At 43.0% G+C, this 16,539-nt stretch overlaps 2 protein-coding genes across 4 annotated transcripts in view; one reads left to right on the forward strand and one right to left on the reverse strand.

The window, feature by feature from the left end:
- ahrra (aryl-hydrocarbon receptor repressor a) overlaps positions 1-10,178 on the forward strand; it is a 52,635-nt gene extending 42,457 nt beyond the window's left edge. For both annotated transcript variants that reach the window (XM_052054731.1, XM_052054732.1), the window contains exons 5-9: positions 1,434-1,523; positions 3,629-3,773; positions 3,948-4,081; positions 5,377-5,582; positions 7,360-10,178. In XM_052054731.1, coding sequence (XP_051910691.1) covers positions 1,434-1,523; positions 3,629-3,773; positions 3,948-4,081; positions 5,377-5,582; positions 7,360-8,476 — 1,692 coding nt within the window. In that variant the 3' untranslated portion in view covers positions 8,477-10,178. The remainder of the gene's footprint in view (positions 1-1,433; positions 1,524-3,628; positions 3,774-3,947; positions 4,082-5,376; positions 5,583-7,359) is intronic.
- On the reverse strand, positions 5,162-16,381 carry pigm (phosphatidylinositol glycan anchor biosynthesis, class M). 2 transcript variants are annotated; one of them, XM_052054746.1, is made up of 9 exons: positions 16,006-16,381; positions 15,542-15,715; positions 15,137-15,257; positions 14,774-15,011; positions 14,375-14,478; positions 13,871-14,025; positions 13,632-13,733; positions 13,316-13,489; positions 5,162-5,495 (listed from the first exon to the last, which is right to left on the reverse strand). In XM_052054746.1, the coding sequence occupies exons 1-8, from the start codon at positions 16,216-16,218 to the stop codon at positions 13,322-13,324; spliced, it is 1,275 nt and encodes a 424-aa protein (XP_051910706.1). In that variant the 5' UTR covers positions 16,219-16,381; the 3' UTR covers positions 5,162-5,495; positions 13,316-13,321. The 2 variants fall into 2 exon arrangements, with proteins under 2 accessions (XP_051910706.1, XP_051910705.1); XM_052054745.1 differs by lacking the exon at positions 5,162-5,495 and having other exon boundaries at positions 13,127-13,489.
- Between the last annotated feature and the right edge of the window lie 158 nt (positions 16,382-16,539).

A 16,539-nucleotide genomic window follows, 5' to 3' on the forward strand; every position in this document is an offset into this window, starting at 1 on the left:
TTTATTCGGTTCATCACTTCAATAAGTTTTAAAAACAACTCGCAAGCTGCCGCTGACTAACATTGTTGCCGTAAATGTCAGTTAAATGACTGTTTTAGCCCATAAATACTTTGTTGTCTTCTTTTTTGTAATTGATGCATTGGCTGGCGTGGAGATATATTTAAAAAAAATGGGCATGCAATTTGATCAAACGTTCCACGAGTGGGAACTGATCTAAAGCATGACTCCCATGCCGTTAGCGTGAAGGAAGCCGCTTTGCTGAGGCAATCGGATCACTGACACAGAGGCCGACAGAAAATTGTGAGTTCATACACACAACAGGGAAGACCTGCGTAGTCTCGCAGTAAAATAGAGGCGACAGACTCTGGCAGCGGCAGTCACGCAACTCAAGTAGCCTTGCCGTTGTCACGCTATCGCAGCTGCGCGCGGGCTCGCACGCGCACGTGCTCAGTGACACATCTTCCTGCGCTTTCTTCTTCCTCTCCCGCTTGTTTTGCTCAGCTCTCGCCTCACTGCCCATCTGGCTGTACATTGACTGAAGCTTTGCTTTTGCTAAATTATGTTTTCATCAGCGCTCTATGATTGATGATCATATTTGCAGAGCACTTTATGACCACAAAGTGTGCCGCTAGTTTGTTTACCACTAAGCATAACAACATGTTTGGCGGTCTTTGAACATGAGGGATAGCTATCTCGTGCTTTGAAAAAGTGAATATTAAACTATCACACGGAATCTAAAATGGATATTTTACGCACAACGTGTCGAATAGAATTGAATAAGCTCATATATGGGACGTTTTCAGGCATGTTGAGGCCACCAAAAATGCAATTCATATAATTAAACGGAACAATTCCAAGAGGGCCATCACACCATTTGCTGCTTGGGCTGTCATATTATTTGATTGATCCACTAAGGATGTATGGCGACATTTTATTGGTCTTGTGCTGTGTTTGTTGCAACCCTGCGACAGATACTCAGACATCCCCAAAAATATTGTTAAATAAATCCCTTACAATTAAATAAAATGTTTGAAAACTACTTTTAGTTACTCTAATTAGTTTCTGTTTGAGAGTACATTTTCGCCGTGTTAGCGGCTATGCTAACTGGTCAAAAGCACACTTTGCTGTGTCGTAAAAGAGGTATTTAAAATTGTATTTAGGAATCACTTTGTCTTCAGCTACATTTAGATTTTGTTCCGGGACAACAGCGCAACAAGTGTAAGTTTGTAAAATTTCACCGAAGAAGTCCAGAAAATGTCTTTCAATTCTGGAACGACCCTTATACTGTCTCTCACAAAGCGGATCTCTCGATGTGTGCCTTCTGGTCTTTTGTTTTGTGTTTAATTGCTTTAGGAGTGATTTGAGAGACAAAAAAGACCCACGGTACTGTACAGGGGAATTCTAACACGCCGTGAATGTGTTTGTGTGCGTAGTCTCTAACAGGATTTGCCCTGGTGGTGAGCAGTGACGGAATGGTCTTTTACGCCTCTTCAACCATTGTGGACTATCTGGGATTCCATCAGGTGGGTTGAACTTTTCTACCATTGTCGAGAAGCGTATTGTACACAACCCGCGGAGCATCAAGTTTATCTCATTTACTCTCGTCTGACTCTGAAGCATGTGTCAGACAGAGGTCAGCTCCTTGGCCTGACTCAGCAAGTTCACCCTTCCCCTTTTTTTTGCTCTTTTTCATCTCTTGCTTAATGAGCCAGTGTAAATTCTGATAACTACGCCAAATTTTGGCTAAGAGGTTCCGGAAAGGTGAAGACCTCAGTTCCACTCACAGAGGTCTTTTGCGTGTGCTTGTGTGTGTCTGTGTCGGTGTGTTGATAAATCCCCAATGGTGATGCTTCCTTCCTCTCCAGTGGCCATATCAAGCCGGTCATTAATTATGGATGATATTCAACATGGCCTCGCCTGCCCCACGATGATGAAATCTCTTAATAGCCACAAATAAAGTTCCTATCACTGTTTTAAATCCCAGATTTTGCTCCCCTGTAGCCGGTACACACATGCACACACACACACATATGGAAGGAGTGTCTTGTTGTAAAATTGTGGCTGTACGTTGTAAAGTTACTGTTGCCGTGGTATAGCATAGACATTATGGGTTTTCTTTTTTTGTTCAGCCCCACGTAACGATTTCCAAAGGCTCAACAACGACATGATTAGTATTTGGGCAGCAAGGAGGTTTAGCGGTTCTGAAGTACCGGGTGTGAATATCAGCTGCTGGCGGGGCAGTTTTCCTCACTATTTCTCATTCATCTAAGAATAAATGGATGGATGTTTCAGATATAGAAACAGTTTGTCATTCTCTCTTATTATGTCGCCTTGTTGTGAAGCCGTGCCGAAAAGCATCCCGGGATGCCGACCGCTTAAGTGCGGTTAGCTTTTATGATCATCAGATTCAGGAAATAACTGTTTATGCTTTCCAGAACGTCAACATGACAATGCAAATCGAGTCGTCAGAGTTCACAAAGCCCCCAAAACGGGTCCCCCCGTCAGGAGATATAAGTGCGGTTGACGCTGAACAGTTGATCCTTCACGACCAACCCACTGAGTCTTTTCAAGTGCCCACAGACCATCGTGTTGTATTTCAGACACTGTCGACAAAAACATTCCCACAGACTCTCTCGCAACAATTTTTGTTGTTGTTTTGTTTTCAAGTCCCATAGTTTGCTTTGACAACATGTCATGTAATCTGGCGCCCACAATTGTAGTCAGAGGGGACACTTATCCCTAATATACCACAGGGAAGTAACAGACATAGTAACACCACAAAAGAAGACAAGGAATCCTCCAACGGCCTTTGATGGTATTATACAGCCGCGGTTATCCTTTGAAGGGCTGCAAAATTATCACGTCTTTTCCTTTTCTTTCCTCTTTCTTTTCCTCACTCGTTTTTTTTTTGAGCATAAACAAAAGTCACTCGATCCATCTGGTGTCTACCGGACTGCCGCTAGGGTACCAAACCGCAGGATGAGGCGCGCGCCGAGGAGAGGGCAGACGATCAAAAGCCCTCGCGTGCCACCAGTGTGGAAATTATGAAGGGCGGGGGGATGGGGGGGGAGGGGGGGTAGGAGGCAGAGAGGGAAGAGGAGAAGGTTGAACATGCTGGTGAGGAATCTGTCAGGGAATGACAGAAAGCAAAGCAATTGCTGGAAAAGAAAAAAGAGAACGATGACGAGAGCGAGCTGGAGTCTGACTCTGTGTGTGTGTGTGTGCACGCGCGGATAGGGAGGGTTAGCTGGACCGGACTGCTGTTCGGGAGCTGGTGTCACGCGATGTTTGACAAACACAGCTGCCCTCATTGGCCCTGCAGCTGCCCTCAACTCTTACTGTACTTTTAAAAAGCTGTGCAATTCTGTGACTTGCACCGACTTTGTTTGCGCTGCGCCGACCAAGTTAAAATGGCTAAAGTGCTCTGGGCCTTCATGAGAGGCGAATCCTTCGCGGCGTTGAGTGTAATCCTCCCGCCAAAACGGCACCTACCACACTTGGAAACAATTTCATCATCACAAGTGCAGTGCTGTACTTGAAATTAATTATTTAAGAGTTATGTCATGGCCGTTTTTTTTAATGTTCAGTATAATAAACCAGCATTGTATCCATCGTGTCTTCCCTCTAGACTGATGTGATGCACCAGAACGTCTTTGACTACATCCACATAGATGACCGCCAGGAGTTCCGAAGCCAGCTCCACTGGGCCATGTGCCCTCGGCAGCACCAGGGAACATCAGCACATCAGGACGCCCAGCTCGCTGCAGGGACCGGTAGGCGATTTCTCACAAGAGGAATCATCAGGAATGATTTACCTAGGCTCAAATTTCAATTCCGTCCATCACTTAAATAACGCAATGAAATCCATATCCATTCCTCTTTTACGTGGTCTCATTTTGAAACCTTCCAAAAAGAAATCAACACGCGCTCTGGTTTTGCATTTTAAGGTGACGAGTTTGTGGTGAGCAGCCTGTTCCACTCTCCAGAGGCGGGGGGCATTCCTCCCGAGCTCTCCTGCTTTCTCAACAGATGTTTCATAGCAAGGGTCCGATGCCTGTTGGACAGCACATCTGGATTCCTGGTGAGTGACACAAAGCACCGCGCCTGCTAAACTGCACGGTAACTCGCAAACCCAGTCATAAAAAACTCTCCTGGATGAGATTCAGGTGAATAAAAATATGATGCATCTGCAGCAGAAAATTTTCTTTTACCGACGTCTGTTCGTTTGCTGTAATGTAGAATTGCCGAGCTAAGAGTTTAGATCAGTGGGTAGACACGGGGGTGGGCTCCTTCAAGACACCGGTTCACGTTGTATCTCACAGCCTTGAAATGGAGATGCAGTGGAAAAGTGCTGGAGGTCAGAATATGGCTTTAGACCATTTTATCAGGGTCAGTAGAGTTTACCAAGTCCATTCTGGTTGACATTGGCACACAATGGAAACCTCTCCGTGGCAATTTTCTTCACTGGAAACATGTGGAGCGCCATGGCGAGCCAATGTTTAGGAATGTTTTCCTCATCAGTCCAAATGATTGCAGCAAAGACACAAATGAGTCATGCGTGATCAATCATCGCAAGACTTGAAAATGAATTGTATTCCCAACAGTGGTTGACTCGAGCCACGGTCGCGGTAAAGCTCTGTGGATGGTCCATCCAGTCTGACTGCGCCACCATGTTGATACTGCCCAGGAACATCTCAAAATGCATTCCATCAAACTGGAAAGTTGGAAATTCCTCATCGACTGCTTGGAACAGACAAAAAAATAATAATAAACGGTATTGCATCACAGTTCAAGTTTGGATGATGCGGACTTCACTCAGATCTCACAAGCCTATTGTAAATGCAAAACATGTTTCCATTTTGACTTAAAAATAAACAACCAAATAAACAAACCAAACTTTTTTTTTTAATTCTGGGATGAGATTTGGCAGTTTGGTTGTGGGTAGGCTCCTTTGTGGTGCACGGAGAATGCCATTTCCCATTTTTCTTTGGCGTGGCCGACTTGCAGGAAGACATTAACACATGTTCCCTTTGACTAACTAACCACCGGAGAAACAATCAAAACACGACACTGCAGCCATATTATGCATTTCAGTATCCAGTAGCAGAAGAGGACCAGTCCTTTATAAGCAGAAAAAAACCTTGAAAGGTCTGTGCTGCCATTAATTTGAACCTGGAAATCATTCCAATTTCCATTTTATTTTGAACCTCCACAAGAAAGTCCTTATTGCGTAGTCCTTACAGACCGGGACACTGCTGCCCTCATAATGATGATCAATGCAAAAGAAGCACATAATCATAGACCTGCCTAAAAGTATGACTTTTAGATGCGCTCTGATGTTCAAACCGCTAAATCCTTCCTGTCTCCTGCTTCCAGACAATGCAGTTTCAGGGTCGGCTGAAGTTTCTCCAAGGACAGAAAAAGAAGTCCGCCTCCGGGGCTCCGCTTCCTCCCCAGCTGGCTCTCTTCTGCATAGCTGTACCCCTTTTACTGCCCTCCATTACCGAAATGAAAATGAAGAACATGTTAATGCGAGGAAAAAACAAGAGCGGAGGAGGGATTATCTCGGCACTAGAGCACGGGTAAGAGTTACCCCAAGTGTACGTTGAACATTCAAAGGGCTTCGTGCTTGTTTATTAACATGACCAATGAGTATCTTAGCGGGGGTTTTGGAATTAAAGGTCAAGCTTTCAATACTAACTTGATGTCCGAGCTCCACTTTCACAGATCCTGATTCTTATTTTTTTTTATACATTCTGGCAACTTATTTTGACTCCTGGAAAATAACACAATTTGCAATGTATGCTCAAGCTAAATGTCATCGTGCCTTTGTGACATAATCTTGTTAATGCCTGAAGTCCCCTGCTTCAATGACAGATGACTTTAGAATTATGAAGTTTCATTGTCAAACAGTCCAGGATGCGTCCCCATGTGGACAAGTGGTACAGAAAATTGATGGATCGAACATGAACCTCCACAGGAATTTGCCCATTTCAAAATGTGTTGCTCTCTCCGGTCAAAATTACAAGACCGTTTATTATTAAGCATGCACTAAAAACTGGACAAGTATACAGAAAATATAATATTAAGGAATTAAATAGCGCAATATAATTCTCATAGACAACGTAAACGTATACAGTACACAAATCAAAAATAACCCCCATTTGCCATATACGCTTGTTAAAATTCACTACAAGGGCCTGCTAATGCTAACAATATTATGCTAGCGGACAAGCGCTAGCATGATAGAGGTCTAACGATAGCTTACTACTTACAACAGTAAGAATGCAAATTATTGCAAATGTAAAACACGTAAAATAGCTTCTTCCAGTTAAATTGAGAATTTGGTTCCGTTTTTTTTTTTTACATTGTACTGCATTAATCCACAAACATGCACGCCTGGCCATCACTGATCTAGTGGTTGAGGATGTTTATTCTGTTTTCAATTTTCTGACACGACACTCGGAAAAGATGAGTCACATTTTGAACGACACTCTCAGTGAACTTCTGTGAACTAAAATTCGGCATTTGTCCTTTGAGTCATTCGCGTATTGGTTGAGAGTGACACCAAGGCACGTTGTCGGAGGCCAAAAAAAGATACGGTACTTGGATTATTTTTACAGACTGATTTTTCTGCTGATTCCAAGATCAACCAAGTATACAAGGTGTACACTGATAGGTGAAAATCCACAATGTAGAGCAGGGGTCACCAAACTTTTTGAGAGTGAGAGCTACTTCATGTGTCCTGATTGTGTGAAGGGCTACCAAATTGATACACTTCTGAAATAACATTTGTACAAATTACATTTAATAATATTAGAACATTAGCTAGTTAGATGTATACTGTAGCTAGCTAGTTAGATAGCTAAATAGGTAGCTATAGAATCTATAATACTGCCCATGTTTGCATTTTTAAATCATAATTTCTACGAGCAAATCACAATCCTAGCACTGGCGGGCTACTGGTGTGGTCCTCACGGGCTACCTGGTGCTCGCGGGCACCACGTTGGAGACCCCTGATGTAGAGAAACAATATTTTTAAAAATCTATTTTTATACCGTACATACTATAGTATCTGTGTGTTAGATATGTGCCTTTAACTCATTCAGTACCAGCCAATTCTGGACTAAGTCTGAAAAGATGTTTAAAAAAGTATTTGGGAGTGAATGAGTTAGAGGTGGGGCCTTGTGGGGTGGAAGGAGACTGGCAGGTTGTCTCAAGCTACGGCGAGTCTGCGTGAAGGTGTCTCGGAGTGAGCCGTGGCTGACAGCAGGTCCTTCTGAGTGTTCTTTGTTTGTGTTGAATTGTATTTCATCCTTTACTCTCTGAACGTATTTTTCATGTGTTCCTGCCTGACAGAGATCGAGGGGAACACCTCCGGAGGCACTCCTTCAGTGGAGGAATGGGCGACGTAACAGACCCTCTCCTGCTCTCCTGTCCAGCCGCTGTTGGCACCCAGAGGGGCCAGCACACTCCCTGGACCCCACTCACCAAAGATAACCTCAAGTTCCGCCCTGATGGCTACTACAACCAGGAAGAGCCCCTCAATTTCTGCAAGTCATCAATGTCTTCCCATAAGGGCCTCGGTCCGGGCCTGGGGAGCGCTTGGCCCCTGCGACAAAACTCGGGGCACCTCAGAGGGGGCCAAGGGGTCGGCTACATCCCAACTAACCGCTTAAACAAGGCCGGCCAATACGGGAAGCCATACCGCCTTTCCCCGAGCTGCAATAGCAGCAGGAATGGCGAGGTGTTTGTGTCGAAACTCTACGGGAGCCTGCAGATTCCCGCGGATCCGGACGCCTACTGCGTGGATTTAGTCAAGAGTGAGAACGGCTACGGCGAATACTACGACGGTCATTTGATGCCGCCTATCAAAGTAGAGCACGACTCCGACTCGGAGAACGGCTGCGATCCCTTCGGGCGACCCTGGGCGCATCGGGATCCGGACGCGATCGACCGTCGCTATGGTATTGGGGCGTACGATCAGAGCACCGGCGTCCAGCTCAAATCCGAGGCGGATTATTACGATCTGCAGTACTCGCCCTGTCAACGGGGCAAAGCGGGGATCAGCCCACCGTACAACAGCGGTAACTATCAGAACTATGCGGTGAACAACAGTGGACGTTTGTTAAAATGTGACAAAGACTTGGCTAACACGAACGACAACAGTCAGTTTAGCCCCCAGAGACTCTCTCACTCCCAATGCAGTAATCAATCGGTCAACCTCATTGACTCTCACGTCTACCAACAGGAGCCTCAAAAGCCCTACATGCACCAGGACTTCGACAAGCACGGCACTTACGAGTTCAAAAGTCACGGGCTGATCCATTCCATCAAAAGGGAGCCCATTGACTCCCCGCCGTGGTCTGAGGGCGGCCATGACATGAGCCAGCCCATGATGGTTGCTCCAAGGAACATAATGTCATGTGTGAGCACGGGGCATCACAAATCCAGCCCTTACGTTTATATGCCCTAAAAAAATGAGTTGCGCATCACCTGCTCTCATTGACCACACACACACACACACACACAAATGTAGTGTAGTGTTCCTGTTGTGTGACACATACCAGCATAAAATGCAGAACGTCAACATTCTTCCATTTGCCGAAGAGGTGACAAGCGAGGCTCAGGTTCTAAGTGTTAGTGTTGTGACAATCAAAAACTGAATCCCATTTGATGACTTTTTATCCTTTGCAGGTTTTCCAAGCACTTTGGCATTTAGTGACAATGAGTCGGATCATGTCCAGACGCACCATTTATTTCACGTGTCGTGCATACCCATTGTTTGACGTTTTCGCTGTGATGTTGTCAACCAATTTGGATTCGTCCGCAGCAGATGACTCGCCTCTGGCAAGACTCAGCTCTGTTTTTCTATCCAAATGTGCTCGAAGATCTCTGGGTCTTAGTGGTAGTTTTGCATGTTTTAGCACTTTAACTACAAATCGCCCACAAATGAAGAACACTGGGTTTGTTTCTATGCATTACAGCAACGCGCTACACAAGCTTGCAAAGACATGCGGTTAATACACGTTGGATCATTGGAGAATAGTTCAAAAATATCAAGCGGGACCTCTGAGGTCAAGCGCAATCATTTCTGAGATGCTGGTCGACTTTGTTTACATTTACACCTTCTTCCCATGGAAAAGAATCAAACTAGTAAACTACCGTGGTCTACTAGTAACATTACTAGTTCCATCTAGTAGGCATTTATCATGCACTAGCCTGCTGGACACTGTAAAACAAAAAAAAACCTCACAGTTAAAATAAATTTAATAGTGAGGTCAAAATTTCACAGAATACGAACTTCGATAAACATTTTACGTTGAGCTATTCAACGAAATATTTCAAGTCATGCTGAAGCAGTCATTTAATTAAGATGGAACAACTTCATTAAATGACTGTTTTAGCCTCACCACCCCCATTTTTTTAACAGTGTCAGTTTCCAAATCCAAACAAATTAAAAGTGGACCAGCATCCCACAAAACAGGAACCCGACAGTATTGTTGACTCGACACGATGCAATTTGCAATTTGCAGTTGACTGAAAGTGGAATCCTGTTACAGCTTTAAATCATTTTCACTACACTTGGTTAACAAATAAAACTGCCTATCGGTGGGATTGAAGTGCATTAGGAAAGCCATAAACACAAAAACGATAATTTGGCTCTGAGTTAAAGGGTGCTAATTGGCACCATTTTCAAAACATCCGTCATTGAACACGTGATGGTCACCGCGAGTGTCAAAAAAGATGGCGAAAGGGCTCAACAAGCATATTGTCAATGGTGGAAGTTTTCTGAACTCAAGTTAGTTTAAAGTGAAGGAGCAGGTCATCTGTTGTTGACATTTTAGTCTTCTGTCAAAGCGCACAGTAGCATCTTGACCTTAGAAATGATATCGTTCAATATTTTCATGTCACAACTTACGTTGTACAGTTTAGTGTTCACTGAAGATCAGCATTTCATGACAGACTTGACACAATCTTTTTTTTTTTCCTTTCCTGTTGATGATGCGGTTCGGTCAGACAACAGACGTGGTCGTCACAATCCATGTTTTTGCACAACGAAACGAAGAGCACCAAATTAATGCGACGTCACGGCCCCGGTTCGGTGGCGTTGCTGTGGTAGCTTCAAAAATTGCACTACTGAGAGTAGTTCAGTTGAAGTTATTATTATTATTATTTTTCTTTGAATTAGTAAATACACATACACGTGTACATTGTGTCACTGTTCTGAATTTGTCTTGCTCAATGTGTGTGCTCATTTCAATAAATGTTTGATGATTCATATTTATTGTAAGGCAAAGGTGTCTAATTTAAAAGCTGCAGTTTGAAGGCTTTTCTCTTTGTGTAAGATCAATCCACGTGGCATTTTCTTGCTACCATTTTGATAACTGTTAAAGAGAAGAAAAAAAAAGAAAAGAAAATGCCCTACTTGTTCCATTGAGTAGGTAGCTGCAAAGTAGTGAACACGGTGTAAATATGCAATGTCTTCCAATGTTTCTACGTGTTTTTGCAAATGAGACTTAGCTATTAAAAGACTTCTTTATATGGAAAAACATGGCGGCTGTCTTGCTCTTTTAACTGAGACGTGATTTGTGGTTCGACGTGTTCAATTTGCGACATGTAACAATTAGGGCAAAATTGCAGGACAGACAATACAAGTGGTGGAATTAATAATGCTATACAGTAAAGTGTGACGGTGATTCGAATCCTGAAAAACTTACGTTTGTCACACATAGACAAACAACCATTTGCGCTCACAATCACATCTCGGAACAATTTCTATCAATTTCGAATTCTATCATGTCTTCTCATGAAAGAAACTCTTTAGTTCCAGCTCTCGCCTATTTAGTGGCTTTTGAATTTTTCAAGTCGGCGAAATGTGGTCTTCATCCTTCAGATTTGTGCCTCTATCAATAATGAATAGTGGCCGGAAGACAATACGGAGTATCTGTAACCACGTGTCTGTCTGATAAATGTGCTGTTAAGTTTACGTACTGCATGCAGATTAAGTAACAGATAGGCAGCGTTTCTGAGTTTCCCGGGCGTTCAACCGTACCGCCATTTTGAAAATCAGACGGATGACAAGAGTGATCAAAGTTTGAAATTTGGATTCAACAAGTTGAAACTGTCTTGTGTCATGTTTTTTGTTTTGTTACTTCGGTCTTATTTTGTCGGGCTTCATTTACTCGTATGTCAAATCTGTGTTGCCCATTGAGATGTCATTACTGATCAGTTTTCTGGACGCGGCCTTCAGAGAGAAAACGTTTGGATGAACAAAAACTCTTTGAGGCATCCGTTCTTGGTAATACTGAGAGGCTGGTCATGCCCAGTATGGAAAAAGAAATTCTTGAATTGGTAGTAGCCTTATTACATGTCGCTTGGCATGAAGAAACAGAAGTGGAATAGTAAAAGTGACATGCTACCTAACTCATTTTGACACATAATTCTCCGCTAAACTGATTGCATTTCCGAAGACACTCTTAAGCGTGAATGAGCCCTTTTTTTATATGTTACGAAACAACAAACACCGCAGTGTGTTTAACATGGACTACATACGCAACACAGTCGCCTTTATAAGGGAGAAACGAGCATGCAAATATCACGTGTAGGTTTTTGTTTGACTTTAATTTACTGATGTGATTAAGAAAGGCGTGCGGGGCAAGGGCGGGTGCTAAAAGGCTACGTTTAAATGTTTTATAATAAGTCACGCAACCTTCCATACATCACGCCAACCCAACGACACTGGTTCTAAACAGGGACGATTGGGGTGGGGGGGGAGGGGGGCATGGAAGAGGAGTGGCAAAGACAATTAAAGGACCAATCAAGAGAGAGGAGCAAAAACGTGTCCAGGCAAAGTGTGTGATGCTTGTTGTCGACTGTATACGTTTGTGTGTGTAGTCCGAGACCTATAATCCCATACCATGCAAGGTTGCGTGACTGTTCATGCCCCACTCTTTGCTGCTTTGCACACCATTTGTCCTAATTGGTCACACCCACTCCCTGTGTTTGTGTGTGTGTATCAGCCTCTCTCTCTCACGCACACACACACATATATGCATATAGGCAGATGTAGCAATGCAAATCACATCCACAGACACGACAACATCCCCCTCTCTCGCTGATGACAACGAGGCGAATCCTTGAGGGTATGTCACAGACATGACATGTACGTCTAATGCATATTAACATGCACATATACACACAGCCGACTCAACATATGGGGGACCGTCACGCAATCCACCAACCCCAAAACAAACCTGTAACTCATGAACACGGACCGCTACGTTTTGTCATGTCGGTGTTGGTTTCAACCAATGAAGGAAACGATGGCAATAGGCTGGGGAAAAGCGGGCCTTTTTTTTTTAATGACGACGATCAGCTCATCAGCAAGCGCTGCAGAAGCCTGACAACAATCATTTGAATCAGGTGTGTTGGAGGAGGCAAACATCTTAAACATGCGGCATAGGGGCCCTCGAGGACCGGAGTTGGTGGTCCCCTGCTCTGGACAACTGAAAAGGTTTTAGTGACAGAGTTGTGTGTATAGTGAGAGACATAACTTCAGAGTATACTATTTAAGATGCCTGTGATTAAAAAAATGTTTTTTAACAATTACAAGGGAGACATATGAATGAATTATCACCCCCTTAAAAGAAAAGCTGGTTTAAAATATATTCCATCTGTTTGGATTGATATGGTTTGCCATTCATTTTGGATTATGCAGGCTGACTCACACATATACTCACTGGACACTTCCATGAGCTACACTTGCTTGAATTAAAAACATGATAATGACCAACGTGCTTTTTTTTTTTTTTTAATTGACTCTTGCGATGTAAGTACTCGATGGTACAGGGATGATAAATGCACCCAACAGCAGGCTTTGCATGGCAGGTCTATGAGCATGTGTATGCTAAGGAGGAGCCGGTGCAGTCAATTGGTGTTTTCGTGGGTCTCACACCTGAAGGAGTGTTTACCGGAGGTTACGTCAGGATATGCGCCCAATCCGCAAACAAACGCTGCCGCCTAGTGAACAAGGACGCGCATTGCATAGATCTCAAATACCCTACTTGTGGTCACATTTCTGGAATTGTTTTTAATAAACACACACACACACACAGACTGAATGTGTAATTCCAGTACAGTTTAAGGTTTGGATGGACCTTACGAATAGGATTTTTTTTGCTGTTTTTGTTTTTAAGTGTGCACATACAATTTTTGTGATTTTCGAATACGACATAATTTAGATGAGAAATCAAGCAAAAATATGTTCTCATAGTGAAGCTCCAGTCACAGTGAAACTTCCTTGCACACTTACGTGAGGTTATTCAAACTTCCATCTCTTCACATTCACTTTTGGCTCATAATGCACAATGAGCTGCACCAAGATGAAGGAGTTAACGATCAGAAAGAGCAGTCCGGCGAACCAGATGAACAGGAAGGTGTTGTAGCCCTCAAACTCCAGGAAGTAAGCCGGGACCAACCATACAGTCTAATGATGAGAAGATATTAAAATAGCTTTTAGTTAGCCCATGCATTTTATAAGCAAACTAATTCATTAGGTTGGTACACTCTTCAGTTGAGTAAATGAAAAAAAAAAACTCCGAAAGACATTTAATAATCTAAATATTCACCTGTCCAGCAAACCAGAGGAGCAGAAGTCCCACTCCTTGTTTCAGCGAGAGACTCAAATAAGGAATGACCAGAGGAAGAAGACTCAGGTACCATAGGAAGTACTACACACACACAGAAAAGTCATGCATATATCATGCAGTCTTTGATACTCTGGAAACAAAGAAATTTAATAAGACAGGGGGAATATATCAAGCCCCCCCCCCCCCAAGACATATAGTCATTTGTTTGACCTCTATACCTGTGATGTGCAGACTTTGTTGAAAGTGACAAAGATGGCCGTGTGTAGGAAACAGCAAAAGGTCAGGTCACGATGAAAAGCCCATGACGTTACCAACAGGAGTATTAACTGTGGAAGGAATGCGGCCAGCCCAAGCCACTGGCTCCACTTGCTGTCTGCAAAACATAACAACTGTTTAATTGCCCCCCCTCCAAAAAAAAAAAAATCATCACCCCACAAAAAGTTCAGGATATTTGGATTTATAACCTTTCCAGGTGAACGTGAACTGTTCAATGTTGCAGCACGTTTTGCACATCTTCCTTTTAATTTTGCCGTTCAGCTCCTTGCCGATGTACAACTTGTGCAAAAAGTACTAGAACATTAAACAGCCATTCAAAATGTTTAGAGGGTCAAATCACACTAACTTCACCGGTAAAGGTTATGGTGCATTTTGGGTCCTGAAATTTCACCTCATGAACCTTTTGTGTTTCATTTCAAATGAATTCATGCCAGACTAATAAATACCTGCAGTAAGGTAGAGCATGTAGAAGTATGGAGAGAAGTTATGCCGAATATCTCTTCTGGTTAGATGATACAAGTATGTCTCATGAAGGAATGTCCAGCCATACCTGAAACAAGTTCATCTGTACTTGAGGTACACCCGTGCAGCTGTGATTTGAATTATTTATAGAATACGAATGTATAGTACTCCTTAGAATCAACAAAATACTGAAGAGTGCTTCTAAAATTTTGTTTGGGGTATTGAGACAGGAGAGAAAAAAATAAATGTCTCTCGGTATGATAACAGTGAAAATATGTGAACATAAGCACTATTATGGAGCTTTTTGTATTAATAAAGGTGAACAACTTTTTTGTATGACATTCCTGACCACCATTTTGCATCACTTTGATTGTTGCTCTTACATGTGATAGAAAAGTGCTGTGAGACCACAAAAAAGACCTCCGGCCACACTTGCAAAAGAGAACAACTCCCTGTTGAAGAAACTTCCACAGAAGTCAATTACGCTCCTCCACTTATTTTCGTCTCTTTTAATGTATGGTGTACGAAGAGTCAGAGCAATAGGTAGCGCATATGTGATGGGGTAGATCTTCATATGAACAGACAGGCCATAGAGCAGTGCTGCCCACGTCATGCGTCGACCTATGACACAGAAGACAGAAACTATTTTTTAAGAAGCACTGGGTATGAAGACAAATGAGATGTGATTCGCCAATTTGAACACTACCCATCCACCAATTTTCTGAAGTGTCTGTCCATAAACTTACTCTCTATACAGAGAAGAGTCCCCAGCACCAAAGCGGCCAGGATGGACTCTGCATTCCCTCGGCTGGAAACTCCCATTGGCAGGGGGTTGAGCAGCCACAGCGAACAAACCCGTCGTGCCGTCTGATTATCAAACCCGCCAAAATAAGAAACACATTGTAACACCTCAAAAGTTGAATATCGATGAGGTTATTCAGATCTAGTCAGTCAGATTAAGGGGTTATTTCTGTGTTTAAATGTACCACTTGTAATTTGGTTTTGTTTTATGTGTCAGTTTCACAGTCAACAGGGAGAAACAGTCTGAAGCAAGCAAGCTTTGATGCTTATTTGGAGAACTGTGCAAGTGAGTCGTTTTTCATTTTCAATTTTACGGCAAAAGAGTGAGTACATACTGCCAGTAAACACACCTCAGAGCCAAGACCTCGAAGGCAAAGGATTCTGTGGATCAGCAGTCCAGACAGGACATCACATAGGATGAAAAAGAGCTTGCCAAACACCATGTGGATATAAATGTTCGGAGTCAGCAGCCAGGCCAACAGAGGCGTGTATCGATAGGTTGATCTGTTGTACGGGGACTCGCCCTGGGAACACATTTGATTGATCATGTATTGTATTAGAATGATTACAGCAGAATGGCAAAGACTTAATAATGTCATTCTAAGATGTTTTGTATTCAAAATTTAGAGTGCCCTTTTGTAGAATATTTATTTAAATGTTTTTAGTTTAGAAAACAGTGAGACAAGGGGCTGCATGGGAATGGAGACGTGAACAAATCTATACTGCATGTAAGACACAACTATTATATCTGTGTGCAGTATAATCATACTGCCCTAACAATTCCAGCTAAAACTGTGACAGAATATAAGGCTACCTGAGTAGTGAACCTCGCAGCATCCGTGAAGACGTGATAGTCAATGTCAGTGTACTTCACTACCATGGTCCTGTCGTGGAAATCTCCATAAGCAACCAAGGCAAGACGCATAGCGAAAGAAGCCGTGAAGAGAACATGTTTCTCTGTCAGTTTGGATATTAGCCTCTCCATCGCTTCTAAACAGAAAGTGCGTACGGTGCTCGACATTCGCATATGCTCGTTACGATAGCCAAACAGTGCCCAACACGTGGACCATATGGTGTCTTATTAAATTGCACACGAATCGATAGACATTTTGCGTTCACGTTGCATGTTAACATTCTCGAATTTTTCCCCAAACATTTGTTTCCGGAAATAAAGCAGAAGTGACATCGGCTTGGACTAACCCTCGTTACGTTTTGAGCGCCCCCAGGTGTTCAGGAGGGACACGGCGTTTCAGTTCACAAGTATTGTACTTGAAGTAGAAGTACAGATATTTGTTGAAAAAACCAACACTGGTAAACGTATAAATTGTGTGTAAATGACAACTGTAGG

This window comes from Hippocampus zosterae, chromosome 20 (assembly GCF_025434085.1).
Source record: "Hippocampus zosterae strain Florida chromosome 20, ASM2543408v3, whole genome shotgun sequence".
NCBI classification, from domain to species: domain Eukaryota; kingdom Metazoa; phylum Chordata; class Actinopteri; order Syngnathiformes; family Syngnathidae; genus Hippocampus; species Hippocampus zosterae.

Coding starts and splice junctions, on each gene's coding strand:
- pigm (XM_052054746.1), bottom strand. CDS start 16,218: ATGCGAATGTCGAGCACCGTACGCACTTTCTGTTTAGAAGCGATGGAG. Junction 13,734..13,870: donor ACAAAGTCTGCACATCACAG/GTATAGAGGTCA, acceptor GTGTGTGTGTAG/TACTTCCTATGGTACCTGAG. Junction 13,490..13,631: donor TCCTCTGGTTTGCTGGACAG/GTGAATATTTAG, acceptor TCTCATCATTAG/ACTGTATGGTTGGTCCCGGC.